This window comes from Phalaenopsis equestris, unplaced genomic scaffold, assembly GCF_001263595.1.
Source record: "Phalaenopsis equestris unplaced genomic scaffold, ASM126359v1 Scaffold000822, whole genome shotgun sequence".
Taxonomy (NCBI): domain Eukaryota; kingdom Viridiplantae; phylum Streptophyta; class Magnoliopsida; order Asparagales; family Orchidaceae; genus Phalaenopsis; species Phalaenopsis equestris.
The window spans coordinates 112,719-136,210 of record NW_018165262.1 but is presented as its reverse complement, the minus strand read 5'-3'; the positions used below and the strand labels follow the sequence as shown (position 1 = coordinate 136,210).

At 36.6% G+C, this 23,492-nt stretch overlaps 1 protein-coding gene across 3 annotated transcripts in view; it reads right to left on the bottom strand.

The window, feature by feature from the left end:
- Positions 1 to 4,189: 4,189 nt before the first annotated feature.
- Positions 4,190 to 23,492, bottom strand: part of LOC110031461 (uncharacterized membrane protein At1g06890) — a 23,916-nt gene continuing 4,613 nt past the window's right edge. For 2 of the 3 annotated variants that reach the window (XM_020734665.1, XM_020734667.1), the window contains exon 7: positions 4,190 to 4,654. In XM_020734665.1, coding sequence (XP_020590324.1) covers positions 4,339 to 4,654 — 316 coding nt within the window. In that variant the 3' untranslated portion in view covers positions 4,190 to 4,338. The remainder of the gene's footprint in view (positions 4,655 to 23,492) is intronic. The other variant, XM_020734666.1, reaches the window with a different exon arrangement.

Genomic DNA, 23,492 nt, shown 5'->3' with positions numbered 1-23,492 from the left:
CATCTATAATCGATCTAAGTGATCCCACTAATCCATTATAAAAAGTTTGAATTATCAACCAATATGGTAACGAATGATGAGGTCATTTCCTAAGAAGTTCTTTAAATCTCTCCCAAGCTTAATATATTGACTCTCCATCAATCTGACAGAATGATGTTATTTCATTTCTAAGTTTAGCAGTTTTGAATGGAGGGAAATATTTAGATAGAAATATCTGTGAAAGTTCTCCCCAAGTTCTAATAGATCCTAGTGCTAACGAATTTAACATCTTAGCCTTATCCCTAAGTGAAAAAGGAAAAAGTCTAAGTCTAACAGCATCGTTTGAGACTCTGTCATATTTAAAAGTAGCACACAGTTCTAAAAAACTAGCGAGGAGTAAATTAAAATCTTCATTTTGCGTACCTCCGAATTGATTGTTTTGTATCATTTGGATAATAGCAGGTTGAAGCTCAAATGAATTAGCAGCTACATCAGGGTTTTGGATAGATAAGTGAATTTCATTTGTTGTAGGATTTGCATAATCTCGTAGGGGTCTAGGTTGGTGTTCATTCTCTATTCCTTGATTGTTCATGTTGTTTTCCATTGTAACAAAATTTTTAGGTTCTCTTCTCAATCCTCTAATCTTTCTAACAGTGCGTTATAATTCTGAATCGTAGGGTATAAGATTTTTAGGTCCAAATTTACGCATATAATTTGAAATCAGTACACACTAATATAATTAACTAAATATGAAAATAAGTTACAATTCAAGTAAAAATTTTCTAATAATCCTAATTTATTTGTTACTCTAATTATGATTCTTGTTTACTCCCCGACAACGGCGCCAAAAACTTGACTGTGACTTTATATATGCATAAAAATATAAGTGATTAATACTGCTCCTAAATGATTTAATTCCTCAGCAATTGTACCAAAACTTAATAACAGTTATAGATTTGATAAAGGTGTATGTATAAAACATTCAATAATTGTAAAGTCACACTTATCAATGCAAGTATACGTATAGCTTAAGTAATATAGGGCTCTAATGGAGTCCTAGATATCGATCCCACAAGGAGTAATATTAGGACTATGAACTAAGACTTTAGAAAAGCAATACTTTAATCGCTACAACAAAATTCAATTTGCTTATCTGTCACTAATAGGCAATTGAAATAAATATGTAATTTTCTTAATAACTCTTAAATAACTAATTATGCTAATGAGGTTTTTAATGTGATATTCAATATATCAGAAAGCATCCTTCTCCTTGTCAAGAAATTATAGTGAATTAGTTCAAATTATATTGCCAAACAGGAGCATACCTATTCTTTACCCTTTGGTCTAGGCATAAAGAACATTGACTAATCCTACGCTTGTTTAATGAATCTGCGGCTTGTATGAGAGGATACCAGCTCTCACTTCGGAGCTTCCACGTTCCCCTCGCCTGAGGGCTAACATCTACACTTCAGCGCCCAATTGATAGGACCATATTGAGGATTTTAGTCTGTCACTCTAAAATCTCCAATTCTATGCCCGATAATTTTATTTCCCTATTTATTTGCACCAAACTTTCAAGGGCTTTGACCTCCCTATTTTATTTCTCTATTTATTTGCACCCAACTTCCAAGGGCTTTGACCTCCTTGAATCTTGGATGTAATTTTCACTTTAGTTGGAAAACTCAACATATTTTAACAAATCAATTGGCCAGATTGAAAGTAAATTAAGATTGAAGTGAAAAGATCATCACAATTTCTTTAACATTTTTGTAGCTCAACCAATTCAAATTGTCATTTCATAAATCTAAAGACAAGGAGAAAGACAGAGAAAACTACTCAGATCTCATGGGAAAAACACAACAAAACTCGGAATTCATATATAAAATCAAAGTCATACAAACTACAACAATAAATAAACTTATCTCTAATTTCTCGCCAAGAAATCTCCTCGAAGTTCCTCTGAATCTCTTCCTTTCTTTACAACACACAGAATTCCTCTTCGAAGCGGCAAGGAGGAAGAAATCTCTCACTTTCCCTCCACTCTTACAATCTCTCGAAGAATTCCTCACAATTTAGACTCTCTACACTTTTTTCACACTTCAATTTGGAGCCTTCCCCTTCTATTTTCGGCCAAAGTCTTCACTTTAAAAATGTGGATGAGTTTTCTCAAGAGTTGTCTAAGCATCCCTTCAAATTTTGTCCTCATCCAAAGCCTAGTTGGACATAATCGCCGAGCTAGCCGTCGGCGGCCTCGAGGGCGTCGTCGACGGACCTTCTTAATGAATTAATTCTGAAGTCTCGGGAAAATCTCACTGTCGGTGGGTCGATGGCGCCGTCGGCGCCCTAGTTCAATTCTTCACATTTTGGTTCTTTTCGCTCCAAATTTGCTCCTTTTTGCATCTTTTTGCTCCAATAACCCTATTTCATCATTCTTGCAACAAAACATCAAAAATACATTTCTTTAAAGTGCAATATCGTCAAAAACAGTATAAAATAGGTATGAAAATCTCAACATATTTTCTTTTAGTCAATATATAAGTGATAAAGAGATTCAGTCTGATGCATTATACGTTATAATGAACTGCTATACAATAAGCTTCACGGTCCCCAAAATCAATACATACTGTCATTTATTATTGAGAATGTTAATTATATACTATTTCAAAAATAAAAATACAATATTGTGAGCAAATTATTGATTGACATCTTGGGCATGAAAGATTAGTTTATGATAAAACAGGAATGTTGAAGCAAAATTTCTAACACTGTTCAAATTATACGTAAATAGAAGCAACTCTTCTAAACACATGTACGTAAAAGCAAAACTTCTAAACAAATTTTGATGAATTTGCCTTATTTTGAATTTTTTTTATGATTTCAATTAGCTTTGTTTTAGTTTGCAGTTGGATTTTGAAGTTTCAATTTTAATTAATCTTGTTTTCAAATTGATAATAATTTTAAGTCATAAACCTTATGTTAGCTCAAGGTGAACCTCATCTCCTATGAGTTTTTCATGAACCAAGGAAAGAATTATGTAAGGATTATGTGAAGTAGTATAGAATGAGAGACTAAAAGAAGATCTAAGCTTTTAGAGTCAACAAATCACTTGAAACATTTTCAATTCTATAGGAACTCAACTCAGGTTTCAAATGACATGACTTTAATCAGCTCAAGCAAATATCAAAGATTTTGAGTCAAGTGTATGAAATCCTTATAAGTGAAAAGATGTTTGAAGTTCTATTTTGGCTTTGGCTCCTTAACTAGTCTTTTAAGAAAGCCATTAGGAAAATTCTTAAGGCAAGATCTTAAGTTCTAAAGAAAAGAAGGAAATGATAGACCTCATACATAAAAGAGCCACCCCAACATGAGACTAACTTAGAAACTCTAAGGTTCCCATGCATATAAATAAAAAATGATATTAATTGATGTCTTAATTTGTATTATTTTAGATGATGCTTTTGTGACAGTTCTATGTATATAAATATATGTTATTAATATATTAATATACACGGAAATGTTATACAATAGTGTGATCAATCATATTCATAAATAATTAAATGTGTTTTTTATTAATTTATTAAAAATGCAAATGACTTGTATATTGTCTTCTTTCTTATTATATTGTTATATTTTAAAAATACGAGTATTCATTAGCTCTAATTAGCTCAATATTATTTTAATTTAACATTTCAAGTTTATTTAATTTATTAAATAATAAACATTAAAATAGTCACATTTATGAAAAACATGAACAACCAAACCTAAAGTAAATTTATAATTATTTTAATTCTTTTTTAGTGGCTCCTTTATTTACCTTTTCGAATAATTAATAGTGAGAAAAAAAATTGCTTTATACCATCAATCCGTTCTCGCCTTAATTAATTATAAACCCGGAGCCCAATCATGACATCAGTTACTATACAATTAGAATTGAACAAAATGGATTCAACCATTTATGAATCATGTGCAGCAAATCCAATATAGGGGGAAAAAAAAAAAAAAAAAAAAAAAATCTGATTAATCGAAGCTCTTCACAACATATCTACACCGCCAAGGTACCATTAAATAAATTTACAACACATTATTTGATGCTAATTGCAAAAGACATGATACTTTAGAAAAATATACTGAAATTTCTTCAAACCTTTTTTTTTTTATATAAACAGGGAAGAATCGGAACAATTCCGTAGATAATCAAAAGGATGTCTTAAAGTCAACCTCAAAATCACTTGAAATTCAAATGATCCTTATCGCTAATTTTCAAGTGTGAAAATATAAAAAATAACGAACAAACGAATGTGAAGAAGAGGTAAAAGAATGAATGAGGAAGAAGGTAAGTGCGGCCATAAGAGAGTTTGTTTATGCAATCTCTTTAAGATTTATATCCAAGATAGGATCCATAGAAACCTTTGTATCAGACCTCTCGCCATCAGCTGCGGTTTTAGTTTTCTGGGCAAATGGTGCCTGCTTTAAGAGTTGCTTTGTAGCTGCTGCTGTTGAGTCCTGAGATGTTCTCAGATTAAGACATGTATAGAAAGTCATTCCAGAGAGAGCAACAAGGGCGCCACACAAGCTTACAATGCCTGGATCAGAATTGAAGAAGAGGTATCCACCAAGCATAATCACACACGTTTTGAACTGGCCCAACACAACGTGAGAGGTAGCAGATGTTGCACTGCAAAAATCAAAGATAATTTTAAGAGAACTTGTAAATTACAACCAATTAAGAGGATGGTTGATGAACATAAGGTAACAGATGTTGCACTGCAACAATCAAAGATAAGTTTAAGAGAACTTGAAAATTACAACCAATTAAGAGGATGGTTGATGAAAAAAAGGTGAAGAATTTATTTGATTCAGTAAAAAAGAAGAGTACGAAGATGAAATTAACTGCAAAGGCAAACTTACATAACTAAAATTGATAATCTCAAGGAAAATTATGGGAGAGAATTAAAGGGAAAGTAGTATTTTCTTAATGGAATTTTATCTGGCTAACTCAGTTTATTTTGTTGCTCAAATCATACAGCAATTTAATGATTTCCTCGAATCACATCCATTCAAGCTTCCGGCTGTCTGATGGAAACCTCAGTTTACAAGGTTGCCTAGAGCTGCCATGCTTCAACTATTGTTAAATTTCTTGGCTTCAATGATGGAAGTATAATTCTCCGAATAAATGTTCTTGTCTATGAGTGGCAACAACTGCGCTTTGGACTTGGCAGAGAATTTGGTTCCTTTTGAGTTAAAAAACAAGCTCTAAAAAAGCTTTGAAATTTGTTAAATCCGTCATTCTATTGGATTTATTTAGAAATTAATATTGACTATGAACTCCATGTGCAAATGCAATGATTTTGTTTCCAAACACAAGCATCAGTTTTTTCTGTCTGGAAACAACGATTAGATGTTATGAGTGTTTTTAAAAAAAAATTATTTTGTTTTAAAAAATAAATAAATAAAAGCATACAAAAACTCACTAAACAAAAACCAAAATAGAAAACGAAAATGATCCATAACAAGCCCTTTTGTTTAAGAAAAAGGTTAAGCAGCTATAGATTGTGGTGATTTGGAGCCATTTAATGACGTAAAAATGTCAATTTCTTTACCAGCTAGCCAAAACTGAGCAATAGCTGGACTAAAGGAATCAAGGAGCATCGGTAGGGAAACAGAAGGATGTTATAGCATGAATGTACAAAGCCAAGTATTAATAACATATTAGTAATATTCTACTTCCTAGATAATTATAGCTAAAAATGTTGTGTGCCAACATTCTAGAGGAAGCAACAACATCTACTATATATTAACTTGTTAACTATAACGAGTTAACGCACTACATAAAGATGAATGTAGAGCACCTCACGAGTATACAAATCAAGCTAGACAAATGCCATATAACAGTGATACGAGCCACAGCTTGTCCACCCTTTTCAGACATTTTTCAAAGTTAAATTGCTCTCATTGCATATATCGGGAGTGAGATACAACCGAAGTCCTTGAAGGGAGAGGAGAGACGCCGACGGGTGTCCCAAACAAACTCACGGAAAACCTGACTCGCAAAAACTTGGACCGGTTTGATCTAGGTAAAGCAATTGGGTTGCTTCTTACATTCGCGTGCGGGATACAATCTCATTTCCTTTGGATGGCCCGCATTAGCGTGGGAGGGACACCCAGGTCACTCTTTTTAACCCACCTCACTATCTTGCTCAACCATTATTATAGAATTTGTAAAAATTTTTAGAATTGCCTGGTAATCTAAAAAATATAGAAATATTTATTAGTTTTTTAATCTAGTAAAAGAGTTTTTGTGTAGAAAGTGGATATGAAATTTGGCTTATTTCGGTGCATCAGTCAAATTGAGTCATAACGGTCTTAAACCCCTTCATAAATCTATGTTAGAAAATAACCAAACTATGAAATCTAACACATTAGTTAATTATTCAATTTGAGGCCATCCTAGGATTGTCTTAAGCAATATGTTTTATTATAATTGGTATAGAGCACAAAATCTAAATGCTTTCATTGCATAAAAAAATTGCTTCTTTTAAATTTACAATATTTTGGTATAAAGTAACGTGAACTCTAAGCGCAAGTTGCTCAAGTGATCAAATTCAATAACGGGTTGTTTTCCAATAACTATTACTTCATTACTAATAGTTCTCTAGAAATATTTGGCTGATTCATTTTTCATAATATTTGTAAATTCTTAATGATGAATTTTAACAATATTATCATTTATTCAGTCTAATTAATTGGGTCTCATGCACTTGTTTTTGACAATACTGCATGCTCAAGAACTTCTATGAATTTAAAAGGAAAAAATCTATTATGCAACCTGAGCATAAAAACACATTCGTCAGTTTATTTTTCTCTATCAATGAAATGTTTGCAAACTTTATTAAAATTTGGGCAACACTAGATTGTCCTAAACCTAAATCTTTAACTGATGTATGTAGCTTTCATGATTTGACCTCTTTCTGCCAAAGATTTCATACAAGTGTTTAGCAATTATTATGGCTTCTTTAACTAATCATATAAGTATAACTCTATCCAAGAATCAATGGTTAAAGCTCATGTTCTTAAATTATTTTGATTTTTCAAAGATCTTTTATACAAGCATAAACGTGGAAGAATTATACAATCTTCTTAATAATTACTATAAAAAAGAGGATTTTCTGGTTTGGGTACAAATCAGACCACAATTTATTTGGAATAAGCAATTACAATGATTAAAATACTTCATTTTGTGCTCCAAATAGTTGTTGTATTTGCTCCAAAAAAAAAATTCGTATCTATTCACTGCTGCTGAACCCCGATTTGTCCATAGACTCGCACAATAAAGAAAAAGGTCAAGAAAAGAGAGTTCAGAACCGAGTGAGAATTAAGAAAATAAGTGAAAATGTTATGCTTCTCTAATTTTTCCGTCGGGAAGAAGCCCCTTACAGCACCCCCCTCTCCCCTTAATTATAAAGGACTCTATTATATGTTACAGAATAATTACTAAATACACACTGATCCTGAAAGATAGTTGATTTTTCCCTTTTTCTATGCTTTGCTAATATTGAAGTTATAATAAATATTATTCCTGGTAAGGCCTTACCTTGATAATTGCTCTCAATAATATCTTTCGGGTAAAGCTTTTATTGGTCTGCTTAGCTTTAAGGCTAAAATGATGCCAGCCAATTTGGCTATTAATTGCGTTAATCTTCTTGAATCGATTTACCTTTTGTGCTTAGAGTTGAATCATATCGCCTTGGTGGATTGCTCAGCTACGTTTGACACTCATGCACTGATCATTATAGTCCAATTGTCAACCAGCGCTCGCAGATTCAGAAAACTGAATTGGTCCAACCAAATTGTCTAGTTGGTCGGGTTTGTAGCCTAGCTCTTTAACCAGAACTTAATCATGCAAGTATTCAACTAAACATATTTAGACCTTCGATTCTCCAATCACTTTGAAAGCAAAGTTGTAAAAAGAATAAGAAAATAATCACAATAAGTTATGCCAGTATTATTGTTGGAGTCAATTTTTGAATTCACGTTTGTAAAGTGTCCGCATGACTGACTCGAGATGATTAACAGCTTTCTCAAAGCATCCGGTAGCTCAAAACTCCCATCCAAAACCTCCGGTAAGTGTTCGGGGCATAAAACCAGGGTTTGTGATGATTCGACCTCAGCAGGGACAACTCACAGTTGGATGAACTCACCCAGGACATTGGACATGTTTGATGTTCATTCTGGTGTTTAGGGATCCCTCTTTATCCATTTGAAGCCTCCCTGGAGTCAAGAGAGCTCACCGAGCCCTCCTACGTGAGTTACAAAAAAATTAGAGTTTAGAATGCAATACTCGCGTCGTAGTTCAGAACGCCTATTGGCGACAAATTTTCTTATCAATGAACGAGCAAAATATTCATTTTTAAAGTTAGGGGTTCAAAATTTACTCATATGTGTTCTCCCATTGCTTTTGGATCGAGAAAGCCCTTCGCCAGACGTTTCTGACAAAAAACATCATTTTCGGGGCTAGGCCAGTGTCTAGGCTCCAGCTTCGGGCGCCTAGGTGCCCAAAACAGCTTTTAAAGGGCTTAAAACTCGAGGTGGGGAAGTCTGGTGCCAGTATCAGGCACCTAGGCGCCAAACTGGGCGCCTAGGCTTGTTTGGCGCCTAGTCGCCGAATCTAGGGTGCCTATGCGCCCAAATAGTTTAAAAAAAGTCATTTTCCCGAGGAGCTGGAAAATAGTCCCCACTTCCAGGATGCGATTTTCTTCATTTTTGGGGCCGATTTGACCCTAGTGCCCCCCCGCCCCCCCAAGGCGGTCAAAAAGTGGGATTTCTTTGGCTAAGGTGAAAATGTGCATGGAGAAAGTAAAAAGAGACTCATGATACCTTTTTTGGAAGCGTCTAGGTGGCATCATAAGGCCACTTTTGGCATAATAAGAGGGAAATTTTGAGTGGGGCTGGTTTTATGCTTGGCATGAGCTGATTTCCCTCATCCTGCATCATCCACACTTAATCGCCCCCTCATTTCAGATTTGTGGGGCTAGTCTTGAGAGATCTTTTGGAAACTTGAGAGCTTGGAGCAAGAAACGGAAGCTTCATCTTCCCCTTGGAGAAAGCTTCCTGGAGGGAGCAAGAGAGGAAGGCTCTTCAGCTTTCTCAAGGAGAGAAGCCAAGGGAGTTGGTCATCTTCCAACTTCTTCTTCACCTTTCTACTTCTTGTCTGGCGACTTCTTCCTTATCCGACGAACTTTCCAAGAAGCGCGGCTAAAAGAGCTTCATTCTAGCTTGGAAAAAAGAGCACATCAACGAGCTCACGGTCTCTCCGACAAGGAGACCGTCAGCCTACATTAGAGAACTCCGGTAAACTTTTCAGCCGATCTCTCCGGCGAGGAGAGTTTCCTCATTACTTTGGGGAAGGACATGAAAGCTTCACCCGGGACACAATCTTGGGACTTCGATCAACTACCACGGCAATGAGATTCTCTAAAGCCTATTGTATTTTTTTTCTTAACCAACCCTAAATCGTTTGTAGAGAATGCTAGGTTTATAATATTGATTTCCTAATAGAAGCTCTACGTTAGGAAGCACAATCGTGGCCAAATCCTTTGTGAATCTGAGTGACTTCCACTAGATCTAAATTCTAGTAGGTCAGAATCACAATCTCCCACGACGTTGGCGCTTCCAGCCTTCCCTAGAGTGGTTGGAATAGTTGGATCTTGAAGAATGGGAAAAACTTTATTGAAAACCTATTATGCAATATCGTGGAGGGATTGTTAGACGAAAAAAATTGTAGCAAGTCTATCTTACAAACGGTGAAAAACTTCTCCTACAAGAAATCAGAGGATGAAGCTATTCACTTTCCTTGTCAAAGTGGGATGCCGCATATTTAAAAGCTAAGACCCTAACTACCTATATGAGACATTAGTTGAGTTTGGCTCGCTATTGATTGTGATCACTTGCATCATATCATGTTGTACGTCATGATGGATATGCATTGCATCATGTGCACTGCATTGTATGTTTATATGCTCGTGGGTTTAGTCACCCACACAAGGCGGGTATGATCGGCCACCCGACATCGTCCGGCTTATTTGATCGTCCATCACCGGGTACCTTAACTAGTCGAACGATACTGGTTGGCTCGGCCATACGCCTCTTGATTGGCCAACTATGTGTATGTCTTTCATGTGGTGTGCAGTGGGCTTGGTCGCCCTCACTAGGTAAATTTGTCGGCCGATATTAGTCACTCTGGCCATATGCCTACTGATTTGCCAATCACGTGTGATTTATATGTTGCTTTCACACTGCACTTTGCCTCGATAGACCACCCCGACACGGTTGACTAGCCGCTCCAGCCCGGGTGAACGACCATTTCGGTCCGACCGATTGCCCCGATCCGGTTGACCAATCACGTTGGTCCAGTCAGTCAACTTAGCCCGACTAAGCCCCTAGTCGACCCAACGGGTCGAACAACTAACTTCACTTGAACACTATGTTTTGCATATGCATGAGTGTTGCTTGCATGTTATTTTGCATAGTCATTATCACACGTTTGAGTTGCATTTTGATTTTTTCTTTATGCAATCGCCCCACTTGTATGATTCTCTAAAATGAAAATCATCATTCTCCTGAGTCGGTGCCACCTTAATATATAGTTGCTCACTCGGGTCAATGTCTCTATGGTACACCCACTCCTTCCGAGCCAATGCCTTCCCGATATGCTCGCACCATTAAGTCTATCCCCCTTACGCTACACTCATTCCTTTGGGTCACTGCCTCAACGACATGCCCACTGTCGCCATGACCAATCCCTTTCGGGTCACTGCCTCCATGACACATCCATTCTTTATGTCTTTGTCTCCCGCATACGCTCTCAACCCTCCGGGTCACTACCTCTATGACATACATGTCCTTCAGGTCACTGCCACCACGACACACCCACTTTTTCGGGTCACTGCCTCCATGACACACCCATCCTTTAGGTCGCTGTCTCCATGGCATACCAACCCTTCCAAGTCACTGTCTCCACGATACATACATTTCTTTAGGTCGCTGCCTCCACGACACGCTCACCCTTTCGAGTCACTGCCTCCACGACACACTTATCATTTGAACAGCTGCCCCACCCGTACGGGTATTGTCTCTACGACACACCCATTCCTTTGAGTCGCTGCCTCCACAACACACCCACTCTTTGAGTGGCAAACCCATCATTTGGGCAGCTGCCACCACAGCATGCCCACCTTTCCGAGTCACTACATCCATGACACCCATTCCTTGGCCCGCTGCATCCATGGCAGGTTTGCTCCTAAGCCACTGCCTCCATGAGAAACTCTTCACCACTTTTATCAAATGATTGTTTGCATTTGCAGTTGTACACATGCATGGATAGAGAGCCAGACTCAATAAGCGAGTGATCCCATGTTGGTTGTGATGCATTAACAAGCATTACTTATCGTGTTGATCCCGACGAGCAATGTGAGTTAGTGTCGGGATTGACACAAGTATGACTGTGCTGATGATCCAAAAAATCAAACTTGTGTCACCTTGCATGTTACAGTCTGTCTTTAATAGCTCTTATTTTAAAAATAAAAAATTATATTTTTCTACTTATTACATCCATCATAATTTTAAAATTATGCATGTAGCAAACTAATTCATATGTAAGATCAACCCTTCTCAAAATCAATCTTGGGTGACACCCTTTCGATCCATTGGTTCTTTTGGACGTGGCCGAAGTCGTGACACCGTCAAAGTCATACATACCCGAAGACTTCCCCTGAGCACTTAAATGTTGGTTATGACACATTCCCATTAGATTGTGTGTTAGGCTAAGATTTAGGATGCTAGGTAGTTTTTTTTTATGTCTTAGCTATAGTTATTTGTTGGTTTGGTTGCCCTAACCAGGCATCACCTTTTGTGCTTTTGGTATGTTTGCAAGTTTACTAATTTCGATATGCATGATAGTATATTAGGTCAGTCTTCTTGTAGGGAGTTATGCCTAAAATACACACTGCGCGTGTAACAAGAAGGATCAATGTAAGAATTTAAATGCTAACTCTTTTCTACAGGTGCTGCTCAGCTCCTCCTGCCAGGCATGGCTCGTATGCATTGCATGTTTGTTGGTTTTCCCACTAATGTTATTTTCATGCAAGTCAAGTATTTTTTTTAGGTCCTATATATTTTTTAGAGTCCCTAGAAGATTTTTAAAAATAAGGCACGGATACAGGTTCCTAGATGTCGGAGGGTTGAACTAAGTGATGGAGACCAGAAACCGTTTGCTCGTGTCGTGTATCTTAATTCTAAATCTTATTGATATGCAAAATTCAGACCAGATGTGTACTTATAAGGTGTTCGACAGTTTTTTTTTCTAGGATATGTCGTCGACCAAGCAGCATCGAACTTTTATTATTTTATATTTGGTTTGTTTTACTGTCTTTCTTGCATGCTTGTATGTTTGAATTGGCTTCGCCTTTTTGTATTGTTCTTTATTTTTTATACAAATCCCAATAAAAATTTCAATATTAATTAAAATTTAGGATTAAAAGATTCAGAACTTTTAAAACATGATTTTTACTGGCCTTCTGGCCGAATTTTAAATGGGTTTCATGATTGGCCTTCACCCAAGTCATTATTAATAAGACATTCACGCTTAAGAGATAGATAGCTGCACTATTTGCATGCCTCAAGAAAAAAACCTCGTGCTCTCCAACTCGATTGGCCCAACATAGACTTCTACTTAGAGAGTTGTCTAGTGCGTTTAGGGACTTAATAGCCTCTCCGACCCAGACGGAGTGTAAGTCCTTTGTTGGGAGTGTTTCCAAATTTGTAGTTGAACATCTCTTTCAATTCCTTTCCAGTAGCATCCTTACCACTTCGGCAAGCATAAGTCTCACGTTTTGGCACTCCACCTGGTCATAAGATAGAATTTCATTTATTTGACCTTAGGCCTACCGAGGTTCCTTCGGACGATACAATTCATGGATTGCTAATCGGGGATCTCTGAGTCAGCTACCTTCAAGACCAGGTAGACCTATGGTCCTAGTTGCTTGGGATTACGAGTTCATGGAGCCCTAACCTGGCTATCTCTATCAGTTATAGATTACTCCTCCCTTTTTTTAGCTACCCAATTTGAGCCTTATCGCTCTTACTGTCGTTGATATCATCTAAACTACCCAATTACTGATGAGTTGTCACATGTTTGGCATACAATGATTCGTCCTATGCTCTTTTAGCCTAGAAGTGTTTTGATGTATCGAGATACCTTGTCAAGATGATATGGTTATTTTGTAGGCTCCGTGTGTCGATAAGTTTGTTACCCATGAAAGAATACCCCTTGGCTAAGCATGAGCGTTGAAAGCATCGGAGCACTCCCTTGTGAAATAACTATCCTTTGATAGCCCTGTGCTAGTTCTCACTTTAAATGTAAGCAAAACTCCCTAAATCAAGGTATTTTTTAGCAACCTCTGAGATGAAATTAACAGAGTGGGATACGTCCCCTTGGGAGCACCTAAACCCCAGAAGAGGCAAACACAAATGAATCTCTAGTTGTGGGTAACTTTTGTAGGCATTCGTTCGCGAGTATTCAACACAAGCTATTTCGATCCAATCTTATTCAGACGTATAGGCTTGGTTTATCCTTGTGATGTTTGCCACACTTAAGTTCTCCAAATTCTTTCTTTTGTTTGCCTGTCTTTGTCGTATGTCATATTTGTCCGATTTCTCTCTTCTCCTGATCATTTACATGATCCGGAAGAGAGACTTATTCGGAAAAAGAAAGTATGACAATGGACAAGGTGACGGCTCCTTTAAGAAGAAAAAGAGAAAGGAACAAAAACAATTATAATGAGATCATTTAACTAAATTAATTATTTTTTAAAAACTTCTTTGAAATGTGTGCTATCCTTATCCCTCTATAAATAAAGCAAAAGAGTGTTTGCCGGATCACCTTTAAATCTTGAGTCTTCTTTTTATTTCCTTAGGTGTGTTGTCCTTTTTAATCACGTTTCTCCTCTAGTTGCAATGAAGAACCTTTAGGGTGAACATTCAGACATTCCAACAACCGAACACCTTGAAGGTTACTTGTCGAGCAGTAAAGAGGAAGTGGCTCTAAAGAGAAAAGTAGATAGTTGCATACAAAAGAAAACTTGACCAGATCTCATGGGCAAACTCCCCCTACGATTCTGTTCATTTATTTGGACACTCCATTGGAGGCTTCATTAGAGGATCCAACTTTTTTGGCGTCAGAGCCCATTGCAAGGTTGTCATTAGGGCTGTCAAAAAAGCTCGTTGTTCGCGAACAACTCGTGTTCGGCTCATTAAGTAGCTCGTGTTCGGCTAGTTCGTTAAGTAAATGAGCCGAACACGAACAAGTTTTTAAAGCTCGAATTATAAACGAGCTTTATAGCTCGAAATAAAAAAAAATTATATAATTATTTATATAACAATATATTACATATATTATTTATATAATAATATATTATATATATTTATATCTAAGTTTAAATCATAGCATCTCATATGGTAATGTGGTTAATGTCTTATTTTGTATATATTTGGTCCAGGTTCGAATCTCACACTTTACATCTATTTTTTTCAATTTAATTTTAACGAGCCAATTTCGAGTCGAACACGAGCCAAACACGAACACGGATATTTAAATCGAGTCGAACACGAACACACTGTTCACGGGCCAATTTCGAACACGAGCCGATTTCGAACACGAGCTATTTCGAACGAGCCGAACACGAGCCTAGCCTGAGCTCGCTCAAGCTCGGCTCATTTACAGCCCTAGTTGCCATCATTGAATCTAACTCAGACCCATTTGCCTTTAAATTTACAACTAGGATGTGAATCATAAGGTATTGAATATTCATTTGAATCATGCATATTTGTAAATTTCAATGAATTGAGAACCCTTTGAAGTCGACAGATTTGTGTGTGATGCCCACATAGGGGATGAGGCATCAAAATAAAAAATGCAGGCTGATTGTATTTTGAATCAAGCACTCACCCTTTTCTTGGGCTGGATTGACTTGACCGGAGAGAAAGTCAAATAATAAATCCTTTTGTAAGTCGCTCCCTTCACGAGTGAGAAGTTTTCTGTTTGCATCATGGGCAAGAGCTCGTCGTCAAGAGATGCATCATTTTTTAATCTTCTTTAGGTGCAAGATAAATGAAAAATTGATGAACTTATTTATAGGGCACACTTCTTATAAATCTCCAACAGCTACCCAACCATGATTCTCATGTTGCCCTAAGTGAATTCGAGTGCTAGAGGGATGTAGAGGATAAAAGGGTGCTCCTCTAAGATGAATAACTCAGGTATACCAACAGTTGCTAATGATTGAATTGAGAGTACCTTAGACGAGTTGAAGAATAAGAAGGTCAATTTCAGTGGAAACACATGTTTGAGAGACATGAGAAATTCACCCACTCAACCTAATTTAAGTCGGTTGTTGAAGTTGTGTTGAATCAAGTTATCTGAGCTTATTGAGTTCCTGCAAATATTATATTGGACCCATGCTTCAAATTCTTCTTTTTGACTTTGTACGTGTGTTGGGGTGTTAGTCTCTAATAAGTCAAACGAATCATCCATTGAATGGGTGTAATAGAAGGATTTTCTTGAATGAATGGAAAACTTTCTTGTCTCCTCAATTTAATTATTGATTTGATGATTTTAATTATTTGCTATGATTTTGGCCTGATGTTAAGAATCAATAAATTACCTTCACACTTTTACTGTCATATGGTCCCACCAATATAAGAGTGCTCACGATAGTTTTTGAAACTCAGTTGGCTCTCATTAAAGTCACATTTTTACTATATTTTCTCTTCAATTTTGTGTTTCAAACCACCATGGTTGCTAAGCTTTGTGATACTCATAAGACAATCCTGGAGGCGGAGTTGTTAGACAGATCAAAGATGTTTGATGAGGTGGATTGACACATAATGAGTTATTGTTCGACTAGCCTATTCGCTTACGATTAACGAGAAAATGAGAGTTCTCAAATAAAACTTATGACAATAAATTCTTATTCTATTATGATCAGTTCCGGTTAAGGTTGTAACTTTCTCTGTGTAGAGATAATTAACAACATCAACTACCATAGCATCATTCCGTCTCAAGTGATGCCAACTTGGTTCATTGATTTTCCTGTTGTAATTCTATTTATGAGGAACACAAAACTCTCATACTTGATGGCTTTATTTTACGCCTTCTACTATAAAAGCATACAAGGATGGATTTGTTCAATTCTCTAAAAATGATTGAAGCTATGTGATCTAGAGAGAGGTTTTGATATGCCTCTTCCACGAAAGGGTGGTCGATTGGAGCTCAACCTCAACCATATAGTCCCAATAAGAGGAAAAACAAGATGAGTTCAAAGGAGAGGTAGCAAGATCAATGGCTTTGAAGGCCCCATACTTTTGTTTAGAGCTTCTTAGATTCTCCTTTTGTAAGGCAGATACTAGCATGTAAATATTTTTCTTACCGGTTATCTGAGTTTGTTTGATAATGATGAACGAATTCGACATATGTTTCGTAGTTCTCTAAAGCATTGTTTGATATCTCATTTATATGAAGAACCTAGGGATGACAACATCTTGCTTCCGAGAGAAGTTGAACAAGTGGCAGGTGTCGGGCTAATTCATGATTAGATGCATCTACTTCATTTATCTACGTGTGGTCCTCCTAACTATGCCAGTTATGAGGTGAATTTATAAGGCAATAAATGGCATTGGCAGTCGCATATTTGATCTCTCACGTATGCCTAAATACTTGGTTTCTATATTTAATTCTAAAACAGTTTTCCACAACGAGGAAACGAACTCATAATTATTTCGAGGAAGCCATTCTTCTTAAGCATCAGAAAGAGGTGACTAGCTAGACAATGACCAAGGAAGTTTCCCAGTGGATGGTGAGGTAAGAAGTCAGTTGATCCGCAACTATGGACATTGAGTCCTTAACGATTCAAGGGAATATTGAAGAAGCTGAGCCTTCTACGTTAAAGGTTGTATCATCGACTACAAATCAGGGTGTTAGAAAAAAGAAAGAGACAATGAAAGTGGCCATCGAATTGAAGATACAGAAACTTGCATGTAGCCAAAAAGGTGAGGCAATCACTGAAGCTCATGACTAGAGGGCGAGCATGCCTCCAAAAAGACATTACTAGCAATCCTGTTGAGAATACCTCATCCAAGAAGACGTGAGACGAATAGAAGAAAAGTAGGAATATCTTGAGTTTAAACAAATATAGTTTGTCAGCTCAAGTTAATCGTTATATGAACTAGTTTGAATAGTCAGAAGAATCACTTCCTCTAGCACACTGCCTTGTATCATCCATTAGTTTGTCTTCTTTAGAAAAGACGACCAAGTTGATAGATAAGGAAGTTGTGCCATTCATCATCATGAAGTTATATGAATTTTTTTTATATAATGAAATGAAGTTACTTCCAATGTTCATACTCCTCTCTCTCTCTCTCTTTGGGCTTGTTTGGGGCAGGTTATAAGTGCGGGCGGCGTTTTCAAAACGCCGTCTTATCATTTGGAAAACACGTTTCGGCAGTTTATCCGAAAGCATGGTTGAGGTTTTACACTAAACGCAGGCAGCGAGTTGAACGCTGTGGGTCGCGTTTCAGTATAAACTGTTTATCTGGATAAGCACAAGTTGCCCCAAACGAACTCTTTGTCATGTGAACTCGCATAAATTGTTTTCCAAAAAAGTAATTTGAGATAAATTTGTAAAACTCAGTTGTAAGAATTTTATGCAAAAGAAAATGATTTGAACACGTCGATCAAACATACCTTTCATAATCTCATGTGATTGATTAATATAGATCTCATAAGATGAGCTTTTAACCATTGGAGATCAGAAGATATTGATTGTGACCTGGTTGTTTTGGGGGTATCTTGTTAAAATTTTGTTACGAGCTTTGGTAATGGTGAATTGACAAAGCTTAACATATATAAGAAGATAATCTACAACCATCACGATCGAACCATGTTCATAACATAGAAAGATATCAACTCGAAAGTAATTGAGCAACTCGAAGGTAATTGAGCAAATTGATAATAATAAATAACGCACGATCGAGTCTTATACGATCCATTCCCTTGTGTTCACTTCTTGATTATGTCATTGCCTTTAATGGATCGTGCCTTACGCCCGATCTTTGCAAATATTGTCATAATCTTCACAGAGATAACCGTTTAGATTTATTGTAGTAGAGACTCGAGCGATAGTCATAATAGATCTTGTTGCAATGGGAGAGTCCTACTTCTTGGCCCTTGACCTATGTTCCAAGAGTTTGGGATAGAAGAGTTTTATAGTACTTGAACATTAAAAAGCATTCATACTCAATGATAAATGATGGTAATCTATGATTTGAATTTATGGCATCAAGCTCACTGGAGAATTTTTAGTGCACACACTAAATAAAACGAGTAGGTTCCTGATATTGACTTTTGGAGGCAGATCTTAAAATACTGGAATTTAATTGTAAAGGTGAACTAACTTAAACGTATTCCACAAGCATTAAAATCAAAACGGATGATTGCGAGTTCTAGACATATAAATGCTCCCGGCACTAAAAATGACGTGCAAAGGGATGAAATATCTAGAAGAGAAGCGGCATTAACGCAAAATTCATTTTTCCCTCGCCTTACTTTTTCATGGCTACATACAGTACAGATTTTTTCAATTTTTGGCAAACAAGCTAACAAAACATAGAAACTCAAGTGAAGGGGGTGGGGGTGGATGAGGTGAATCCTCCATCCTCACCTTCATCCTTGACTTCCTTGTTTGTTGTATTTCGAAATGGAGAACTTTTTATTTGCTAGTCTTCAAAGGTGATTGATGGTCCTCGACAATCAACATCCATTCCAGCAAAAATGACTTTGTTGTCAGCCTTGCATTATCTGCATGTGTGAATAGATGTTTGGCTCAAGATAGGATGTATGGCTTTCTTTCAAGTGGGATTGATGCTTGACTTATAGCTTGGGCCTATTATATGGCTAACTCTCCCTTATGTGTGGGCAGTAAAACTCCTAAGAGTATCCACAACCCAATTTTTATTTTCTTTTTATCTTTTGTTATTGTATGAGAGTGTCCACATTCGCTCTTATATCTGAGGTGACTTGAATGAAAATGAGATGTTGGGCCTCTTTGCACCAACAAAAGATTAAGCGCTAAAGAAAATTTGATATTTTTTTATCAGAGTTATGCGCTTTGGGGTAGTCTTTATAGTCAAAGCTTCAAGACGTGTCATTTATGTAACATGATATATTAAAAATATTATGTATAAAAATTAAGCACGAATGCTTCGGAGGTGCTAGGCCTTCTGATTGTGTTCTAAAAAATCATACATGATTAGTCTTTTGCATTGCGACACTGCCAGCGCGCATGCGTGGGTTGGGGGGGTTAGCCTCACATAGGGGGATCATGTACAGGTGCTTGATTTACATGAATTTCCTTGTCATGTTTAAGTATTTAATTTGTAATATTTTTCCACTAAACTGGAACAACATGCACATGTACTCAATTTAGCATATTTTTATTACGCATTAGAACAACATAGATGAGTATTTAGTGAGTTCTAGCATTATACTTCAACATACAAGATTGACGACAAAATGACTAACCTGATGAATTTCAAACTAATTTCCATGCCATTTATTTTTACTTTGATTTTTAATTTCATCTTTGTTTATATATATATATATATAATCAAATGATTTTAATTTCTTCACAATCCATATACTCATATAGAGAGAGAGAGAGAGAGAGAGAGAGAGAGGATTCTTGCAAGGGTTTTGAACTTGGGTCGTAGCCTGAAGCGGTGAGGGAGTTGGCCTGCTTGTGTGAGTTAAACAAGGGAAGGGAGTCTTGATGGACAATTTAGAAGAGAAGGCAACAATGACGAGTTATGTTCTCGTGTGATGCCGCAAGTGAGAAAAGAGAGCTGTCGAGAAAGGATGCAGAGGTAAAATAGGCTATTAGTGATGTGCACGATATATGGGTAAGCGTAGCAGGATGAAGTTTGTGATATTGGGTTGGTCGGAATGGGCGAGGGGTGGCAGGAGGTCATTGGGCTAATTGGTCACCACGGAAGGAAACAAAAGGCTCTGTGAGGATATGTTGGGGTTTGACTAACAGGCGAAGGCTGGCGAGGGGCTGAGAGCAATGACGTGAGCTCAGCTAAGGAAGGAGAGGAGAAAGGGTGATGGAGAGAGTTGTTGGAACAATGAAGGTTGTGTGTATTTTTTTTTTTTTTTTAATGTTAGGGTTTTGAGCCACTCACAAATAATATTTGTTAAATTTGAGACCTTTTTAATTCTCTTCAATTGAAACAAGATAGAATGTAACTAAGAACGCAAAGAATGACATAGAAGGTCAGTAAATGCAGCTGAATTTTTGAGATTTCAAAAATAAGAAAAAATTTGATAAGATTAGGGGTGTAAATGAGTAGATTTAGAGCATGAATTGACACGAACTTGACTTGCTAACTAACTCACGAGTCACGAATCAAGTTTACCGAGCCACGAGTTCAAGCCCATAAATTAAACGGGCTTGCTTTCAAGCTTAATAAAACTTGGCTCGTTAACTCGCAAGCCGACTCCATATAACAGTAAAAAAATTAAGTTTCTTAAAACTACAAAGGAAACAATTATAAAAAAAAGGCTGCAAAGGTAGGCTCCATAAATTGCACACAGTATTTTCTTCTCTAAATGTTTCAAGATTCTCAAAACAAGTTTCTTTCCCTCTCATGGACAACCAAATTCCCAAGAAAACCTTCTACAGCAAGCTCCCGCCAAGACAGTCTTCCTTTTCATCTTGTTGGCACATTCTCTGGTGAGCTCCACTTCCTATCTTGTCAGTTCTTTCTCCAATTGGCTCTATCAATTTTTTCAAGGACATTTTAGCAAAATTCCATCAAGACGAGTTAAGCCCATGAGCTGGTAATAAGCAAAGTAGTTGAGCTCTCAAGTCTGGTAACAAGCGAACAAGTTGAGGTCGAGCTCGAGTACGAACTAATTTTTAATAGTCGAGTCGAGCTCAAGTTCGCTGTGACTCGAGCTTGACTCGACTCAATTACACCACTAGATAAGATTATATAAAAAAGATAGATTAATTTTAATCTTTTAACTTGGGGGTTGTTTAGTTTACTGAATTTCAAGTGCAAAGTAAATCAGATGGAGGAGTTTTTAAAAGTTTGGTATTTTTTTGGATAAAATGGAATGCAATATAAAATTTTGGTGAATTTGAACTTCACATCATAGTTCAAAACTAGTGTATTTCAAATTTATTAGACTGTGGAGATTCTTAAATACTGTAAATTGCAGCGCGTTGCTCGTCGTCGCCCCACATCTGCTCCAAGTAGCCGCCTCATCTTCGCCTACTGTCACTACAATTATGATTGACACCACTTGAAGTTGTCACCCTTCGTTGGCCACCTATAGTTTATCGTAGCTGCTGTCGCAACAACAGGCAGCCGCCGCTCTCCTCCCACTACCACCATTCGTTGTCAGACGTTGGTCGCTACCTGGTGTCGATCACAGGGCACAACTTGTCTTCCTTGACAACCGCTTTGCACCCTCATTGCCACCGGCCACCCCTCTGTTGCCGCCAAGCACTTCTAGTTGCTGGGCATTATTTCCCCCAACCATGTTTTACATTTATTTTAAGTTTCTTCAAATCAAACACAAAAATATAAACTCATTTATCATTTTATATTAAACAAAAAACTCAAAAAATTTTCAACATACACAATATTTCAATTATCCTGCATTCCATTTACAAAATATTTTTGAATAAAACAAACAACCCCTAAATCTAATTCATATTAAATGAAAATTAGATATTTTGATTAGACTTGATTTTTGTATCGTTGCATATTTTGCATGACGTTAACGTCAAACAACACTTAAGCAATTATGGCATTTTAAATTTGTCGACGGAGTGCATCTAATTGTATACGCGATAATTAGTTGATTTAATTTAATATGATTAGTCTCGACCATAGTTTGGGTGATGCCACGATCGTTGTCTGATGTTTTTGATGCAATTGATCACATTGTCGAGCGGGTCAGGGATTGAGGTAAATAGTATAATTTTTTTTAATAATAACAAAAAATTTAGTGCACTAATTCACCTATTCCCACTAATGTGTCGTACCCATAAACATAAGTTCTAAATCCACTGACGAGACAATCAATATTCCTAAATGGAAGCATCAATTCATAAAGAGATGAAGGTTCTTAAAAAAATAAGACTTAGAAAAATTCAAATTTACCTCCAAGAAAAAAACCAATTGGATGTAGATGGCAGTCTACTATCAAATAGAAAGCTAATGAGAACACAAGAAGATTTAAAGCCCATTTTGTTAGGAAAGGACATACTTAATTATATGATACGAACCACCAAGAGACTTTTACACTTGTTGCTAGACTCAAAAGTATTCATGACCTTCTATCCCTTGAAGACAATCTTGATGATAACATGTCAACTTAATATTAAAATGCCCTACTACATGAAGAATTTCAAAGATAAAATATACATGAAAATTCCTCATATGTTCAACTCAAGTTCAAATTTAACAAGGTGTGCAAGCATAAGAAATTTCATTATAGCTCAAACAATCTCCTTGAAGTTGATTTGGCAGATTATCTAAGTTTGCCAAGTGTTATCGGTACCACTCAATGTTAAAGCTAACCAAATTTGATTTACACAGAATTTGGTTTTCAAGGGAGATCAAACATATTAATTGTATATATGAATGATATTGTCCTTACAAGAAATTTTATAAATGAGATGGAAAACTTTAAACTTTTAAATAATACCTCTAAAATTAAGGATTTGGAAAAATTGAAGGACTTCTTAGGGGTTGAGGTGCCATATCCCATATGCATTAATGTCACTCAATACAAATATGTTTTAAGCTTTTGATATTTTACAAGGAATTAAATGTTTGGATGCAAACAAATTGATACTTGCATGAATCTTGATACTAGCATGAATCTTGATACTAGCATGAATCTTCATATTAAACTAGGGATAAAAGATGACAATGCTCACGTTAACAAAGGTAGATATTATAGGTTTTTTGGCAAACTCATCTATCTCACTCAAGTTAGGTTGATATTTTCTGTTATGTAAATTTGGTGAGTCAATTCATGAACAACAATAGTGAAGAACACATGGATGTAATGTAAATTTTATGATACTTAAAAGCAAAACCTAGAAAAAAATTATTCATCATTACTAACTAGTTCACTGATATTGATTAAATTATGTACCTAAACGCAAATCTACTTCAAAGTATTGTACATTTGTATGGGATTAGGGCTGGCAAAACAGCTCGTTGTTCGCGAACAGCTCGGGTCGGTTCGTTAAGAAGCTCGTGTTCGGCTCGTTAATTTTGTTCGATAAGTTAACGAGCCGAACACGAACAAAGATGTGTTTGTTTGTGTTCGGATTGTTTTGGCTCAAAATACTACTCATCAAGTTTATATATATATATATATA